This window comes from Pelecanus crispus, chromosome 15 (genome assembly GCF_030463565.1).
Source record: "Pelecanus crispus isolate bPelCri1 chromosome 15, bPelCri1.pri, whole genome shotgun sequence".
Classification (NCBI taxonomy): Eukaryota; Metazoa; Chordata; class Aves; order Pelecaniformes; family Pelecanidae; genus Pelecanus; species Pelecanus crispus.
Window position 1 is genome coordinate 5,268,433 of NC_134657.1, and position 18,370 is coordinate 5,286,802.

The window sequence follows — 18,370 nt, forward strand, 5'->3', positions numbered from 1 at the left end:
ACAGCCTTCACTGATGCCAAATTAGGGATACTTCTCAGAAGGAACCAGCTACATGGCTTTAACCTATAAAATACACTTCTAGCCATGGCAATGTAATCAAAAATCGTGAAATGGAAGGACATTCACATGTAAAAGAGTGAAGAACTTTAGAAATCTACTCTATTTACTGTTCTTGGGACATTTCTATGCCCCTCTGTCTCTTCTAGTATACCAATCAATATTCAAGTGAAATCAGTATGCAGTTATAATCAGAAGTCACCTGGATAATGAACTGGAACCAAAGGAGCCCACGTTACAGAACATAGGGCTGCTTCCTGGATTAGAGCCCGTATTTAAAATCAGGCTTCTGTCAGGAGACCGGGCAGCTGCAGCAATCGGTTGTGATGTAGCTGTCAGGCTAGCAAATGGGTTTTCATCCCTTGACTGGGTGGACATCATCAACACTTCCATCAAAATCTGCCCGATCAAGTCCTTAAAATCTGAAAACACTGTTAAGAATAAAAGAAGAGAGTTAGTATCCTCACCTACATCTACACATTAGTCAGATATGTAAGCATTATCAGAGATTTCATCTAAAAAGGACAGTAGTTCTGTGAATTAAGTGCTGCTTTTGGCAAAAACAATAGACTGATACTTATATTTGTAACTATCACTCTGTCTATATTAACTAGGTTCTGAAACTACAGCTACACAAAAACATTACTTTTATGGAAAGTACAAAAGATCATAGATGACCTAATGTTGTTATTGTTTATTATTAAAGTTGTCTCATTTTCCCACCCTGCTGTCGAGTTGGGCAAGTTGTGTCATAAGAAAAGGAAAAAAAGGCATGCACATGCACCCCACCGCACATATGCCCACACATAAAATAACAATTTTCAATTTGGTCATATCCTATAGCTGACATAAAATATAATTCATTATATAAAATAATCAGGAATTCTTAGCTTATCAAATTAACTGCTAAATGTCTATTATGATGCAAGACAACCCATTCAATCAGTAAAAGGTTTCTGGGAAAAAAAAAAAATCCAGCAGCACTGCAGTGTCATCACACTAGCTTGACAACAGAAAACACAACCAACAGGAGCATAGCAATTGACTGAAACAGGAGCTGTGACCAATCAGTCCCGTGTTCCTTTTTGGGGATTCCATTTCCTGCTACATCTGCTGATAGCAGATGCTGAAATCAAGCAAAGACCACAATCAGGTGGCTCTGGCACTGTAGCAAAGACAGAAAAAGCTAAAAATAAGAGCAGGGAACATGCCACTCAACTGAAACAATCCCTAACAACGGTAACAGTTCAGATACCTACCTTCCTTTGGGTTCTGCTTAAACTGGGCAGAGAGTGAATTCAGGAAGATAACATCTCTGTCTCGGTCCTTCCAAGAGACTCTGAAGATCTTACAGACCAGCTGTAACGCTTGTTCCTCAGATACTTCAGACCCAGACAGAGGTTCCTTGGTTGGAGGGGGAGGTAAAGGAAAAAAAAAAAAGATCAACTTATTTGCAATTGTATTAGTCAAGTCACATTTTTATCAGATGCAGGCCTTCTTTAAATGGCTTCAGACTAACTCTTAATGGCAGATTTTGTACGCTTAGAAAGGAATATAGATGTATTTATCAAAATTTATTTGGAAAAAACCCTGAAGAAACACAAAAGAGATGCAGAAAACATGTAGAAGAAATACACAAATCTAGTAGGAAGTAAATTCCCAAAACATGGTCGAAAACAGTATAGTAAGAAGGGAAATTTAACCAAAATACCTACAATTTCTCCTTTAAGGAATTAATTGGGGATTCAAATTTTCATTATGCACAGATATTAACAGTTTCTTGTAAAAATGAAAGCACAGGAAGGAGCGAGCTTCCCCATGTCTTCCCTGATTTCAAATCTTTGCCCAAAACAAAGACATCTTTCACTTGAATGAAGTCAGGACAGGGCAAAAGACTCAAGAATTTGCCTCATTCCCCTTTCTTCCAAAAAAGGAACATCATGTAAACTGTGCTCAAAATGAAAAACTAGTTTCTCTAAGAAGAATGCTACCATATATAGTGGCTAGCAAAGGTAAATGGGAGGGTTCTTGCAATCCTAAGGCAGCTTTGAGTGTGCACCTAAAAAAAATGGTGGAACACAAGGAAATAAAACTCAAGTAGTTACCCCTGCAATGTGAGGAGAGGTACCATTTAAAAACATTTCCAAAACATACATGACAAGCCAGCAACGTAACTCTGTGTGCCCCCCCAGCTTCTACCAACACTGAAGAAGCAACAGAATACACAAAACAGACAATTCAGCTGCACAGAATTTCAAAGATGGCAAAGTTTTAGATTTGAGGCTATTTTCCTGCAAGAGTTCTCCTGTGAGAGTTGTAGGTATTTCCTAGACCTAAAAAAAATGTCTGATACTTGGCTAATACAAGTGCACATTGTACTGCTATATATCATACTACTTCAGATAGTAATACTCTCTTCTTTTAGAAAAAAATAAGTCAATGGGGAAGAACAAAATGCAGATTGGGGGAAAAAAACCCCACCAAGGTTGCCACTAAAAAGCTCCCTTTTTTTTTCCTTTATATTTGAGACCACATAATAGCCACCAGGTAAGCCTAGATTTATCAGAGATTTCCAGCAACTACCAGCACTGTACCCTTTTCAAAAGCTTTCCCTCAAACCATTTAATAAACGACAAATTTTGGCACGTTAATACATTTTTATTGACTTAATCACTCTACTAGTACTCTACTGTTTTCAAGTACTTCTGCCTGTTTCTGCAGAGAAGCCTTTACTATTGACAACATTTCACATGGAGATAACCAGGCAAGAAGATTTTTTGCTCATAAATGAGGACTAGGCTGTCTCCCAGCCACTTAACTTTTGGGTGTCTCCAAATAAGTAAGAGGAATTGAACCAAGTTTGCACAGCTTTATTTTACTTTCCATTGCTCCCACCCCCTTCAAGATTGTCCTTGATTCTAAGTATTTATTTCACAGTAGCACAATGCAAGCTGTCCGACTGCCTGATTTGCAGCTAGGAATTGACTGGAAAGGATTCTGCAGTAGGGTTATGGCTACATGGCTTTAAGCCAGGCTTTTACCAACTGACCTTATTACTGACAGTGCAGGAATAAACAAAGACATCTAATGAGCACTGCAAGAATTGTTGTAGAAACTTCTCTCCACTACACTGATGTCCCATTTCTTTATGGCTTTATTTCACATGAGCCTTCAAATCAAATGACAAAGAGGACAATTTTAGGAGTGAAACAGCGCTTTGTACTTGCTTGCTTTCTTTTTCTACTTTAAAGGGTTCTACCACCTGTCCAAACCTCAATAGTGAAATATTTATTTTCTTATAATATCATTGAGAAGAAAATCTTACTACATAGCATTATTTCAGCATACATAACATTTGAAACAATACTTTGTTAGTAGACCTCTAAATGCTACACAAATAAGCTGCAACAATCTTCAGAAGTGTCTTAAGAAATACTTCTTCAGGCCTACCGTGTATTTAAAAGAAAGTAGGTCTGGGCATTAATAGATCACTTTGTTGTAGGATATATAACAAAAACATTTTCTTCAGAGTTTTCAAATATCATTCATAAATGAATTTGAGACAATCGAAATGCAGCTTTGATATTCAAAGTTTTAACTTTTTTCCTTCCCACAAATTTTTATGAGGAAATGCAGCGAAGAAATTCTTCACAGATTACATTGGAGGGCTAGCTCCATCCTCTCAAAAGCACGTATTCAAAATGTGGAGATAACTGAATTCACTGCAAGCTAAAACTCTGCATCGCTCCTCCACTGTGTCCAGAGAAGGGCAAGGAAGCTGGTGAAGGGCCTAGAGCACAAGTCTTATGAGGAGCAGCTGAGGGAACTGGGATTGTTTAGTCTGGAGAAGAGGAGGCTGAGGGGAGACCTTATTGCTCTTTACAGCTACCTGAAAGGAGGTGTAGTGAGGTGGGTGTTGGGCTCTTCTCCCAAGTAGTGAGTGATAGGATGAGACAAAAGGGCCTCAAGCTGTGTCAGGGGAGGTTTAAATTGGATATTAGGAAAAATTTATTCATGAAAGAGTGGTCAAGCATCAGAACAGGCTGCCCAGAGAGGTGGTGGAGTCCCTGTCCCTGGAGGTGTTCAAAAAATGGGCAGACATGGCATTTTGCGACATGGTTTAGGGGGCATGGAGGTGTTGGGTTGATGGTTGGACTGATGATCTTAAAGATCCTTTCCAACCTCAATGATTCCTAGTTTTTACTTTCATTAATAAATAAACCAGCCACCAAGCCAGGAAACATGAAATTATTACTCTCCCCTTAACTGGTTTAGTGGTGGACTTGGTAGTGTTAGGTTAATGGTTGGACTGGATGATCTTAAAGGTCTTTTCCAAGCTAAACGATTCGATGATCCTAAATCCTCTGTTCCTGTTTCTATCCCACTATTTGGAACACTTGCCACACACAATTCTAGTAAAGAAATTTCTCAAAAAACCCCAATGTTGTCCCTTTTGAGAAAGAAGAGGATGCAAGGCAAGCCCCAGGAATATTACAGACTGCAAAGCTGCAGCCATGTAAGGCTTTGTCACTGAGGGAAAAAACAACAATATAAGCAAAGTCTGAGGTGAAGTCTTCATAAAAGAAAGTTAACTTTTTACATAATAGAAGCATGCGTTACCCTGAAAACAAAAAACACAGCACTGTTAACTCCAAATTGCATAATCTGAACGGATTCTCCCATGAAATCCTGAAGCTCGATGTTATAGTAACATACATATGTAGTCTGGAAGAGAACAGCCAACATAAAACAGACTAACCTTATCCGTCAGACTCCTTTTCTCTCTGCGATCATTCTCATCAACCTCCATGTTTTCAATTCCTGAATCCACATCTACCTGGGACATACTGTAAGCAGAAATAAGAGAAGCAGCCCATTAACTTGCAGAAAGCCACAGTCCTCTGTAAGATGCTGACTGAAGAAGCATCATCTTAAGTAGAAGCAGCAGAGAAAAAACAATGCAACAGGAATAGCCATATGCACAAACAGCAATTAAAATCCCTAGTTGATAAATGCTTCTCATATTACATTTTGAATTAAAAAACCACAGTACTAAATTTCTTCAGCAGGCAATACAAACTACACAGCTATCACATCCCATAACCTTTTCTTTTTTAAATAGAGTAGCTGAATTATCCCCACCAGACATGCTCATCACTTAACATCTAAGATCATGCTTTGTCTTTTATCATTTTAGGTCAGGAATTCCCATTAAAACCAGACTAGAACAAGCATTACAGTGGTCTAAACAGTGTGTCATTTTCAAGCATTTAACCCTATTGCATTAACAGGGCTGGAAGCAAGAAACGAAGAGTATTTTCCGATGTAAGATGTTTTGATGGTTAGTATTGCACAATATTTGCTGGCTTATACAAGCTGCATTTTTTACCTTTTCTCACAGGAGACACTATCAATATCCATGCTCTGAGACCGAGAGAGAGACTGGGATTGTGTTTCAAGGCTGTTAGATGGAGAACTGCTGAGTGAACTCACTCCTTCGCTGCTCTGGCTTCGGTGGGCTACTCCTACAGAAAAGGCACCACCAAGATTACTACTACAGAGATGAGAAGGCACTACACAATTATTTGGATGGAAAAGGAGAGGAAATACTGTTTTTCAATCCAGCTCTTAAGCATTCTTAGTAATTTATTAGGAAATAAATGGTAATAATATTCACATTTGACTACAGATAATCACATTTTCTACCTCCCCTTGCAGCAGCAACATAGAAATGCTTACCTGCATTACAACACAGCAAACAAAACTAAATTTGCATCCGTTAAGTGCTCAGAGATTCACTCCCATAAAAAAAACCCACCAGCAAACTGATCTCTTACAAGATTGCTCCATATACTACCTTAAGACTTTGTCAAAGCCCCTCTAAAGTCAGTCCTATCAGGATAGGACTTCACGCTAGGTCACTGGGTTATTACAATGGAGTTTACTTGGGTGAGGGTACAGGACAAAACTAATCCAAGTTCTGATAGTCTTCCCACAAAGCCTCCCACAATTTAGTGGGAAATTATCAGTACTTTTCCTTCTCCACAAGAATAAAATAAGCATCCAAGAAGTCCTAACAACATGCACTAAGTGCAACACCAGCAAATGGAAAGCAATATAATGGCTTTGGAGCATGGCTCATGAGCATCAGCATATGAACAGATGCATTCACTTTGCAGTGAAGACTTCCTCAGAGAAGTGTTAGATACTAGCATGGTAGGAAGAAAGTTATAATGCATAATTCCAAATAATCCAGAAAAAGCCTTGCATTCAGTAACAACAGAAGCTGAATGAGTTCTACAAACATCTAAATGGAGGGGGCTCTTAAGCGCAGTCTGTTCCTAAAATTTGTGCCTAGTGACACTGTTTGCAGTCATGATTTATAATAAAATCGCACTAATTGCAAGTTGCAACTGTAGTTTTATCAATATCAGGTTTTGCATGTCAGTAAACAGACTCCTTGAAGGAGCAGAAAAAAAAAAGGTATTATTCATCTGTGTTTAAAAAGAAAGCAGCAGTGAATTTCAATCCTTTGGGTTCTTTCACCTGCAGTTTACAAGACATTCCCCAAACAGTATTACATTTCAGGTGAGAAGTGTAAAACCAGATTGACAACCTATTTTTTTTAAATTCCAGCACTGGCTGTGTTTCACTGTTACTACTGAAAAGTGCAAGCTTGTCCCACAGTGGCAGCAACACGTTCTGAAGTTAACAGTGGGGGCAGCAAAACAGAACAAATCAGGATTATGTTCTTTGACACAAGCTGTTTTCAAGCACCCTTCCCAAAGCTTCTTCTAGGTCTTGAAACAGTTCATTTTACAGGAACAAAACTGCAGAAGGCAGAAAAATCCCATTTAGAGGACAGTTTGCTGAAGAACAACTAGATATCCAGCATGGGAGGTAGAAAAAGTTGCTTCACTCTACCACTTTGAAACTCCCGTTTTACTTCCCTGGGTATAAAAAACAGTTTATACTTAACTCCTTGTATTAGGCTGGATCTCAGTCAGTATTGAGAAAACACTCAGATCTTCAAACAGAAAGTGAAAAAAGATGTGCAAGGTAAAATTAATTTGCATTGGTAGTCAGAAAAGAATTTAACAAGCAGATTGTCCAAACACCTACGTTCTAAAACTGAAAAGCACTCTAAAGTATAGCAAGACAACACAGAATGCAGACGTAACTTGCACCTATCACAAAATACCTGCCAAATGTAAATTTTACTCAGCTTTGTTCAAAGCTTCTATGCTTTGGTTAGTAATTTTAGGGCTGTAGCTGGGTATTATCATTCATTCATAAACAACATTCAAACAACATTCTTGAGCCCATTAGGTTTTCAATGTGAAAAGAAAAATAGAGGTAGGAACAAAGATCCTCGAAGAAAAGTTAGATTTCACGTAACCACCTATTTGCCAGTATTACATGTCTGCAAAAGATTTCACCCAGGAAGCAGGAAAATGTCAAGAAAAGCTCCATTTCAGTTCTAAGTGGCTATTTCCTTCAGTCCTGGAATTTTAGTGATGTATATTACAGCTTTGACACTGGAAGTCCTCGCACGAGGCACAGGCCCAAAGCCTAGTACAGTTTCTCCACAAAACCAGGGACATAGAAATATCAGGTATAGTGTCTGAACCGAGCAAAGTTGCTCAGATCAATCAGTTTAAAGAAAAGCAACTTCCAAAAGCAGAATTTCAGTGATGTAGTTTCCCTAGAGATAACACCCAGCAGACAGAAATATGCTGTCCATGGCAGGGGAGGGCTGGGTATTCCCACATGTCGCTGATTTAGGATACCCCAGTTACAGCCTTGTTCTCCTTCAGTACATCATCAATTACAAAGGGGCAGTCTTCCTTGAGTCCTTCCTCTCTCCTCCTCCCTCTTCCCAAAGAAAAAGCTAGCTAAGTCAGTGGATAAAGAAACGCATGGCTTACCAGGGTGAAGAAGTGCATTGTTCTACATCCCCTTGGGGTCTTACTCACACTGCCAGGAAAATGTACTGTAAGTTATACTGCAGCACTCATTAACAGACCTCTTCAAACAAACTGTCCTACCTACCACCTTTTCACAATCAATCTTCCAGAATTTACTTGCATCTGTACTTCGCTGGATCAGGTATACAATAAAATACCCAACACCCGAAGTTCCAGTTTTCCTTTAAAAAAAAAAAAGAAAAAAAAAGGAAACACAACAGCATACAGAGACATGCAAAAATTATGAAGACCACACACCCAGTATGTGTGGCTGTCATTGATACACTGTTTCTAGGCTCTCCAAAATATTTTCCGAATACATACAAAATAATGATCATATTTTCCATGAAATTGATGCATAAGTCTGATCTCACCATGACATGCAACTTCTTATAAAAATGGATGCTTACAAGGGCACTATTCTGCTGGGACTGCTCTCTGTATGTCCAAAAGAATTAAAATCCTCCACAGTCATTTTAGTTTACTGCTCAAAGGAACTCCTCCAAACCACACAGCATTAGCTGAGTCTTCATTTATGCTAAATAAATACAGCAGATAATCAGTTGTGAACATTTTTTTCCTGATCTGTTCCCCAATTTAACCATATCTCTTACCCTGGTGTGAAAAAGAAACACATCAAATTTCTGCAATGAACGGCACTGGAAGCCAACACTACACTGACGAGGTAGCGTGTTTCTGGTCACTAAGCAAGCTGGTCTGTACAGTCCGGTACTGGCCGGTGCAGACAGATGAACTCTAATGTGAGAGACAGAAATCTCTAAAGTCTTAGCTATCTGACCACTTCAAACCAGGATAAACCTGTCTGCCAATACACAAACACTTCTACCTTCAGGTACGTGTTTCCACACCTCCTGCCCTGTTGGCATTATCACTTACACAGTTGTGCATTAAGATGGATTAGGACCTCATCTATTTGAAAACTAACCATTTATTTTTCCTGGGTTAGTTTTCACCTGGATTAAGTCCATGATCCACCTCACCACACAGTTGCTACGGACAGCAGAGAGAGAGGCAGTGAGAAATACTCGTTTCAGCAAGAGTCAGACCCAAGACAGATTAAAACAGTCACGTAACCACAGGCTGAGTGAACACAGTAAGTGAACTCTGCACTGTTCTTAAAAAAAGTCACCTTTGCTTCTGGGTTGCTGTCTACAATCATGAGGACAATACACAGTGTTAAATTCCATCTGCAATGAGCTTTCCTCAGGAAATGCTTTTGATGGCTTTTCTCTGTCCTGCTTTGGATACAAGTGAACAAAATAAGCAGGAGTCACTTCTAGGTATTTCAGAACACCACTGTAATTAAATTACAAGATTTAAGCTTGTGAACTACTGTACTTGCCAAAGGGAAAAACATAAAATTTCAGAAAGCAAGTAAGTAAATAGATACAGAATTCTGCATGCTTATCAAGAAGCATTGGAAAAAAAATATTATTTCTATCAAATTCTATATTCTATACCTCAATATGGTCTAGAAACCATACTGAAAACCTGTTTAAAACAATCTTGACATTTGTTTTGAGATTGGTTTTATGAACCTCTTCACTTAGTAACACAACACGCAGAACAATTTAAGTTTTCAGATAAAGATCACAATACTGGAAAACACGCCAATTTGTTTCGATTTCCAAGACAGCCAACTTGAAATAAAAAATTTTTCTTTTTTTAGGTCAAAAGTGGTATTATATAGAAGAATATTGTCTTCACCTCTCTATAGAGCAACCCTCCCAACTTTCCATGCTTCCTGCATTTGTCCGATTTTAATAGATCGGGTATTATTTCTATTTTCTGAAATAAATACCATTTATAAATATCCTACTTGTATTCACTCCAAAACCAGTGCAATTGGCAAAGTAATACAAAAGAGAAGACAAATACTTTATTCTTACATTGACAATGCACAGTCACAGCCTACTGTTTTTAATTGTGCCAAATGCTAGTAATTAAAGATCAAAAATGAACTTGGGACTGATTGCTAAAATGTACCTAGAAATCAATCAATAAAAACTGTGTTGCAAGACTGAAAAGGGTTTCTCCCCTTCTCCTGAACAGATTGGCTTTCTTTTCTGTAATATTCAACTGTATTACAAACTTCAAGTTTTGGTAACCCTTACTTTAAATGCCATTAGTTTACTTACACCTGGACAACAATTGTATCTAACCACTTATTATTTGCAAAATGAAAGCAAAAAGTACCTTCATCCAACATTTTAGAACGTTTCTTTCTGAAAATGACTTTTAGTAACAGCAGAAATAACACCAGTAGCAATGTTCGTGTTCTAAAGACAAGGAGCCGCCTAACAACTCCCGGTGGATGTACAGCAATAATTTTTGTCACTACCGTGCCTGCCTACCTGATGCACCAATCGGAGAGGTAGCTGGGGTCATGCTATGGACATTTAGGCCTAGACTATGGGATGGCCCCGGGGCCGGTGCTACTACAGGTGGTCCAGGTGGGGTTTCCCTCTGCGGTGACGTAAGTGGCGTCGTAGGCTGGGAAGATGGTCCACCCGCCAGCCGAGCAAGGCGCCTTCGACGAATCTATGCAAAGGAAATAAAAGAGCAGCAAAAAAGCAAGTTTGTTTGCACATACATATGCACACACCCCCCGTGGCTGCCCTTTGGCCCTCCTACACAGCAGGGGTATTCACTCCTGCGAAACTGCAAATACAGAAGCTTTACCTGATAACCTGCTAAGCGGAGCTGAGTCTTACCGCTGTTTCTCTGTTCTGTGTGACAATACTAAAATACCCTTGATGTTTAGATTTTAAGAATGTAATTGCTGCCTTGGAAAACCATTTGCACTAGAGAATACTGTGTTTGTCCCTCAAATGGTTGTGTAAGACAAATTTAACATTCACTGCTCAACAATTTCAAAACCTGTAACACACCTCCCCATTTATTTTGGCATTTGATGAAACAACCTACATTAATCTGATAAAAGGGACAATATGAACATGACCTTTGCCCTAATTTCACACCACACGATACTAATAAAAACACCCGTGCTTAATAACTTTCAACTGCATCTTCTTTAAGAACACCGCTGTCCAAGTTAATCTGAAACAGACCTGAAACACTAAAAATATACAACTCATCTGCTAGACAGAAGCATCTTGAGAAGTAAAGACAAGACAGTAAATAACATCCTCTCATTACCTAGAGACATTTCACCACAGAGAATTTAAAAACAGTTTTTGCACATTACTAGTAAGACAAAGAAGCATCTGCCTTCAAAATCTGACTTCAGAAAACTGTTACGAACCTATTTATTAAAATTAGTATGTAACCACATAACACTAATATTATACATGAGAAAGAAATAGACAAAATAAAACTTATAAAACTCGTAATTTATAAGTGCTTCAAGTGAAACTTGAAGCATAAATGAAAAACAGAAAAGAAATTATTTATTATCACAGGCTGCCTCGGAGGATCTGCTCCTAAAGCTTACATCTTCAGCTCGAAATAAGCCCAGCACAAAATAGAAGCATTATATTTGAGGGTGTCGGCTCCCTGCAAAAACAAGCAATGCACATTATTCCCTCTTTGTATTATGATACTCAAGCATTGCGTGCAATGTATCAGTTTTCACTTCTGCTCGTAATCCTAAAGAACTGCCAAGCAAGTGACGGAGTGAACAAAAGATTTGTGTCAAGTCAATGCCTATGCTACACTACTGTAGTCATTTAATGGCCTGTGAAACCTACCCCAAAAGGAAGAACAACAGATCAAATTAAATCAGACTTCAAAAACTGTGGGAAAATAGAGTCTGGAACTACATCTCCCTCCATGACAGGTGTCACCACATGAACACAGAAGGCAGCTAGAAAGTAATTTTTTTTTCTTTGTTCTTAAGACAAAAAAAGGCTATGATAAGAATGTCTTAATCCCTCCTCCCTTTCAGGCAAAATAGGACAGCTTATTGCATAAATAAATTGTTTAGCTTTGCTGTAAGTAGAAACTGTACATATTAGGGTCTCTAAAAAGTTATTAAAAAAAAATCTTAGTTTTTCTCCATTTGTATCTTACATCTTATTTTTTCATCTGTTTATCTGAAAAAACTACAGAACTACCTCACCTCTCAGAGGCATACCTGAGAAAACGTCAGCTACACATCCCCATAGCCGTTTCCCCTCTTGCTAAACCCAAGTGTTCACAGCTCACAAAGCTGTAACAAAAATATTATCAGTAAAACAACCTAGCTGAATTGAAATCTATTTGAATTAGGGGGTTGAATTAAAGTTTTAAAAGCTGTTTCCTTACCATTCAACTGATCTGTACCCATGGTTTTCAGATAAAGAAATTGCAGGGAGGAATGGAGAAAAAACAAATACAAATACACACACAAACAGCCTATATATGCAAAGCAGCTTAGGGAGAAAGATGAAGGTTACCTATGTAAAAAGCAAGAAAAATAAATGTGATGTGTAACTCTTCCACAACTGTTCATATTTATTCTTGCTAGCTAGTTCCCAATCTGATGTTAGGAAGGAAATATGCGAGGAGAAAAAGGCATAGATAATAATCAATATATTTATCAATTTATTCTCTAATACAGTCAAACGTTGATTACTCCAACAAGGTCATAGCCCTCACAAGGTATGATTTGCACAAAACCTCTCTTCATCATCTCCCAGTTTCAAGCAGATAATTGAAGTCACTTGTGCCACTCAGCATTCCTTCACCTACAGTACTAGGATAGATCAATGCTAAAGTTACATCAAAATCAGCTGCAATCATCACTGTTGAAACAGGAGGACACCAAGACGAACTTGCTGCCTTTTATTTGTCACCCTTAGTCCATCAACCACACATCTTTCTTATGGACCAATCCCCCAGACTATAACCTGCCCTGAAAAAAATTCTGAGAAGGGCACAGAACAAAGAAATCTGCACAGACACTGAGCTGCTTTTAGACAAGATATTGCAATTAAAACCAATACAAGATTTTTCCCTGCCCCTTTAAGGATGATAGGCAAATTATACTTATCTTCCTTACTGCTGAACAAATTAACATTAAAATATAAATAAACTCTGAATATTTTTTCCACCGAGAGACAGCTTTCATGACTGAGAGTACATTTAGCGACTGTTAAAGGACCAGATTTGGTTCTTAGATACCCCGAGTTGTCATATTCCTCTAGGTTTACGTAAAATTATCACAGAAATCTGAAATTTGATCTGAAGATTGGGAAGTTTTAAGAAAGAGAGAAAAAAGGGGAGAAGGAAAGATATTATGCTAGACAGGCAAAGGTGCAGGCTGAAAGAGAAGTTTGAGAATACAGCATAAAACTGGTGCGCACATTCTATCCAGTTAATTCCCTTGTGCCTTAAGGCTAAACAGCATCAAGACCAGGGAGGTGAGGGAGGCTTTACGCTCAGGGCACAACATGGGGACTCAGAAGACGTAGCTTGTTTGCACAATACCAGGCACAAACGAGGTCCCAACCTGTGGCCTTCCCGTAACACAAATAACATATGTTAGAATTGTGGGAGTTCAAAGTGACCTGTTCTTATGTCAGACTGAATGACTCTCCAGATTACCATGAAGAAACACATAGCTGGGTTTTTAAAAGTATTGTCTTAGGGAAGTTTAGGGTACCTCAATAATACCCAACCCTTGATTTCAGCAATAAATGCTTGCAATAGCGACATGACAAAGCTGTTCTATATCATTACCTTACCTAACAGTGACAAGTTATTTGGTACTAATTATTACACAGGCTATGGAACAAACAATGCCCATCTTTGCTACAGAGCACAACTCCATAATATACAGTTTAAAAGGTTAATTTAAAAAAAAAAATCTAATCGATTCAATGGAAAAAGCACATTGTTTTTTAATTAGTACCATTTTTGCTGGACAGATCTGGACTACGTCTTTGAATACTAGCTTTCAGAAATACACTTTTGATCTTACTGGACTTCTTAAAAGCTGTTAGCTGGACACACTCCAGCAAACAATGCAAAAATAGCACCCTGTTAAAGACAGTTAACTGATAATTTGATTACATAGCAGACCAATCAAGATACAACTAGGAAGACTGGTCCCTCAGGCTCACACACACTCAGTTAAAAACAAAAAAATCTGTACCAACATCTGCTTTAGTGGCAACTGCTTAGTGAGACTCTAAGGATTTTTTTTTTTCCTACCATAATCACAGAAGAGTTCCAAATCTATACAATAAAGGGTAATTTGAATGGATAGCTTTATTTTTCTTGTATTCATTGGAGCATGTTAAATTGGTTTAAGAAATGCTTCATTTTCTGGTGACACTGGTCATGTTCTATGCTCAGAAAACACTCAAAATCATGTAAATGTTAAGAGAAGCTAAGTTAAAGTCATTCTTTCCCACTTCATGCCACATTTGGCTTGATTCTGCTTTTTTTCTCTGCAGTCCCTATTCTCATCTTGTGCTATCTACCACTCGTGCTAAAATTCACACACTAAAAAGGAATTGTTTCTTCTCCTGTTCTAAAGATTTTAATATGGTCTGTAGTGAATGACAACTTCTAGTGCTTTTACAAGTAAACGCTGAGAAAATTTCAGTGAGAGACACTGTTGATAGCAGTGCAACATACCTTCCCAAAGCTAAAATATAAACCCAAAGCCATTATCAATTGCATCCATCTCTCTTCTTTTTAAGTTACACTCTGTTAATGTTATACTTAATTATGGTTTGATATAAGAAGATAATCTAATCTACAAGAGGCTTGCAATTAATTTCAACTTTAGTTAAGTGGTTTTTCTCCTTCAGTCACTGCCAGATAAAAAGTTTGAATCAGACAGAAGTCACATATAACATACTCTAGCAGGCTATTTTTCCATATAGCCCACCTCTGATCCAGGGTCCACTGTGTCAAGTAACAGTAAAGCAGAGATGTGGAGGAATATTAAAATAGACTTGGCTGTGAGTTTTCAACGAGGGGCCCACAAACAATAAAAAGTGACAGCGTGACTCTCTCAAAATGGTATAAGGTTAAGTTAGTCTCAAGCAATCACCTAAAATACCAGTCAGCTTTGGTCCTAGCTGAACTGTACTAGAAAGACATGGGAAAACTTGAGTCACTCGAGACAAACATTTTGCCAGAAAAGGTAGATGAATCCCTACTGGAGAACTCATTTTCTGCAGCCTCAGTTCCACGATGCAGTGTTTTTGATGATGTCAGTAATTTGCTGAAGCAATGACACAAACAAGGTTAAATAATTCTGAAATTAATCATAAAACACCTCATAATCAGATGCAGTTTAATGATCATGTTTGCATGTAAACAAAGTACTCATGAAATACACTTATAAAGTTAGAGATCCCTTTTCACAGAAGAAATTACAACACTACTGTCCTATCCCACTCTTCCCAACACGGGGATTGCACTCCTTTTCTCAATGCTTCCACAGAGTATGAGGACTTTCATCAAGTAAACAGCATGAAGTATTTCCTCCTAGTTCCTGCTGCAGCATAGTAGGATTGCTAAATCATGATGTACAATGTAATCAAAAACATCTTAACTTTTTGGAATACAAATCTGAGTGACAACAGCAGCCACCTTGCTCTACAATCCTGCCATAAGATATGGTATGGAACAAAAATAACTTCTTTTGATCATCCCTGGAGTATAAGTACAGCAATAAGCCTATACTGCAGCTGTACAATACACTTTATATATATGCAATACACTTCAACATGAAAATACTATTTTAAAGAGGTGAGGGAAGATTTGAAGTTGTATGTGATTTGGACATTACACCGGGACAGTGGGAAACTCCTTATATCCTGATCAGTACCACCAGAGAGTTAATTTGAGAGTCCTCCAATATACAAGCAAAACATAAGATCTTAGCCTATGTTAAAAAACCAACCAAACAAAAACCCAGCAAAAACCAAGACAAACACCACCCTTTAGAAGGAAGAAAGAGGAAAGAGTTGATGTTTCTCCATGTCAGGTGTTTGCTAATCACAACGTAACACCTATACTCTTAAGTGAAAAAAAACAAGAGGTTGAACTAAAAAAAAAAAAAGAGTAAATCAAAGGAAGCATCGGAAACCTGGCAAGCCTGTTTCAAACCGCTTCAAGAAGAAATGATATTAAAGACCACACACACCCCCCTCGTCTCCCAGCAAAGAGCCTGACGAAGCAAGATTTTAAGTGTTTTACTATGTGAAAAAGTAGGGGTTTTTTCAATCACACACAGAGAACACGTAAAACGCCTTGCGCTGAACACAAGAGAGGCCTCCTCCAGACAAAGACTACCTGGCAGAGGAAGCGAAGAATCAGCGGTGAACCAGGAGAGGAGCAGCTCGGCCCCACCGCCCAGCCAGGGGCTGGCGGGTCAGGGGCAGCGCGGAGAACGGGCACCGGCAAAACGCCGAGCACAGGCACCGGGCGAAGGCAGAGCGCAGCGCCCGGGCAGCGCTCCTCCCGCACGCAGGCTCCCGACCGCGGGCTCCGGCAGCCGGCCCAGGCGCAGCCCGGCGCCCTCTCCCCGCGGGGCCCGGCCGCCCCCGGCGGCGCCTCCCGCCCGGCCGCCCCTCAGGCCCCGGGCCCCGCGGCCCGCACTCACCTCATCCGCGCTCAGCTCCTCCATCGCCTTCCTCTTAATGGTGAAGGGAGGGCGGGCGCCGTCCTCCGCCCCGCCGAGGGGCAGCTCCGAGGAAGCGCTCTCCTGCCGCCTCTGCCCCCCGGGGCGCCTCACAAGGGCATCTCCGCGGCGGCCGCGCCGCGCCGCGCCTCGCCCGCCGGCAGCCGGCCCCGCCGCCGCCCCCGGCCCGCTCCCCGCCGCCCGCGCCTCCGCTGCCGCCGCGCCGCGGCCGAGGGGGAGCCGCCCCCCGGCTGCCCCAGCCCGCCCGCGCCCCTCGGCCTCGGCCTCGGCCCCCGCCCGCGCCGCGGCCCCTGCCCCGCGCAGAGATTATTCATCAAAACAAGAGGGGGGCGGCGGCCATCTTGGGGCGGGATCACGTGAGACCGCCCGGCGCCGCGGAGGGAGCCGGGCATGCCGGGCCCCGCGCTGCGCCGGCCAATGGCAGCGCTGGGAGGCGCGAGGGGCGGGGCCCAGCGGCTCGTCGTGGCGGCGCGGGAGGGGCGGCCCGCGCGCGCCATGGCAACGGGGGCGAGGGCGGCGTGAGGGGAGGCGGCCGAGGCCGTCGGGGGCGGCGGAGCGGGGCCGGGCCGGGGCCGGGGGAGCGGGGGAGGGCGGGGAGGAGGGCGCTGCCCGCCGCCAGACGCGTGGCCGCTCGCCCGGAGGCGGGAGCGGAGCCGCAGCTCTGGGCGTCGGGATCCCAGCTGGGGTTAGGCTGCTGGAGTCGCCCCGTTTCAACGGGTCCTACGTGCTCCGCTCCGCCAAGGTGTTACCCGCTTTCGCAGTAGCGATGATCGAGATACTGCAGGCTTTTTGTCTAACATTACAGTCCCTATAACGTACCAAGGGGAAAAGAAAGCACCGAGCCCCCAGTGAGTACTGGGCCTCAGCCCTAAGTGTAGTTTAAACCTGAAGTATTTTGTTCCTTTCTCGCGTAAAAACACAAACTTTTCTGCACCTAGTTCTTCCATTATACCACAAAATGATATTTTTGTGAAAGCTACTCATCTTTTCCTCCTCTTTCTTTTCCCTCGCACTCAAAATGCAGCTCCAGCCGGAGAACGAAACAGCCGGGGTCTGCGTTGGCCTGAAGTGAATTGGATGTTCACTTGTTTGATCAGTTATACTACATGTAGGCGAAAAAGAAAAGGATTTTGAGAAGTTGCTCTTTTGGAAGAGGATAAAAAAAATGGGAGTTGCGTCAGCAGATTTTTGCCCTGGGATGAACAGTCACCAATAATAAGATCTTGAGACAGCTATGCGCAGTGCAGCGTAGTTTGACTCCGTGAGTGAAAGAATCCCATAAAAGGAGGACAGCAGGATGTGCTTAAGATGGAAGCAAATTGGTCTGTATGAACAAGGGATAGAGTTAAGACATACTTCCATAAATGCTGCAAATAATTACAAAGCAGTAAAATTGATGAGATTTTTTTAATGCATATTTGAGGCAGATATGATATTTGGTCTTGTGTTTCAGTATACATCTTCCTTACCATACTGTATTGATTTAAAGGTGTTTGAACAAAAACAATGGTTTTGATGACTTAACCAAGGTGCCCAGAATGGGAAACAAATTCTTTTGCAAATAATTGGATCATAATATATATTGCCGGTCTTTTGTAGAACATAGGCATATTGTTATCTTTCATTTTTAGATGATGGTTCATTTTGTGTTTCTTTATCGTCTTTGGATTATGTTTCATTTTGTTATGGTTTGTTTGGTTTTTTTTTTCCAATGGAGTTG

General features: G+C 40.7%; 1 protein-coding gene across 5 annotated transcripts in view; it reads right to left on the reverse strand.

The window, feature by feature from the left end:
* The window catches only part of UBE4B (ubiquitination factor E4B), a 42,298-nt gene extending 25,598 nt beyond the window's left edge, over positions 1–16,700 (reverse strand). For 3 of the 5 annotated variants that reach the window (XM_075721476.1, XM_075721473.1, XM_075721472.1), the window contains exons 1-6: positions 16,612–16,700; positions 10,400–10,586; positions 5,447–5,582; positions 4,817–4,904; positions 1,317–1,461; positions 260–488 (exon numbers count right to left, since the gene is read on the reverse strand). In XM_075721476.1, coding sequence (XP_075577591.1) covers positions 260–488; positions 1,317–1,461; positions 4,817–4,904; positions 5,447–5,582; positions 10,400–10,586; positions 16,612–16,635 — 809 coding nt within the window. In that variant the 5' untranslated portion in view covers positions 16,636–16,700. Of the gene's footprint in view, positions 1–259; positions 489–1,316; positions 1,462–4,816; positions 4,905–5,446; positions 5,583–10,399; positions 10,587–16,611 lie in introns of those variants that run through there. The other 2 variants (XM_075721475.1, XM_075721474.1) reach the window with 1 other exon arrangement.
* Positions 16,701–18,370: the final 1,670 nt, after the last annotated feature.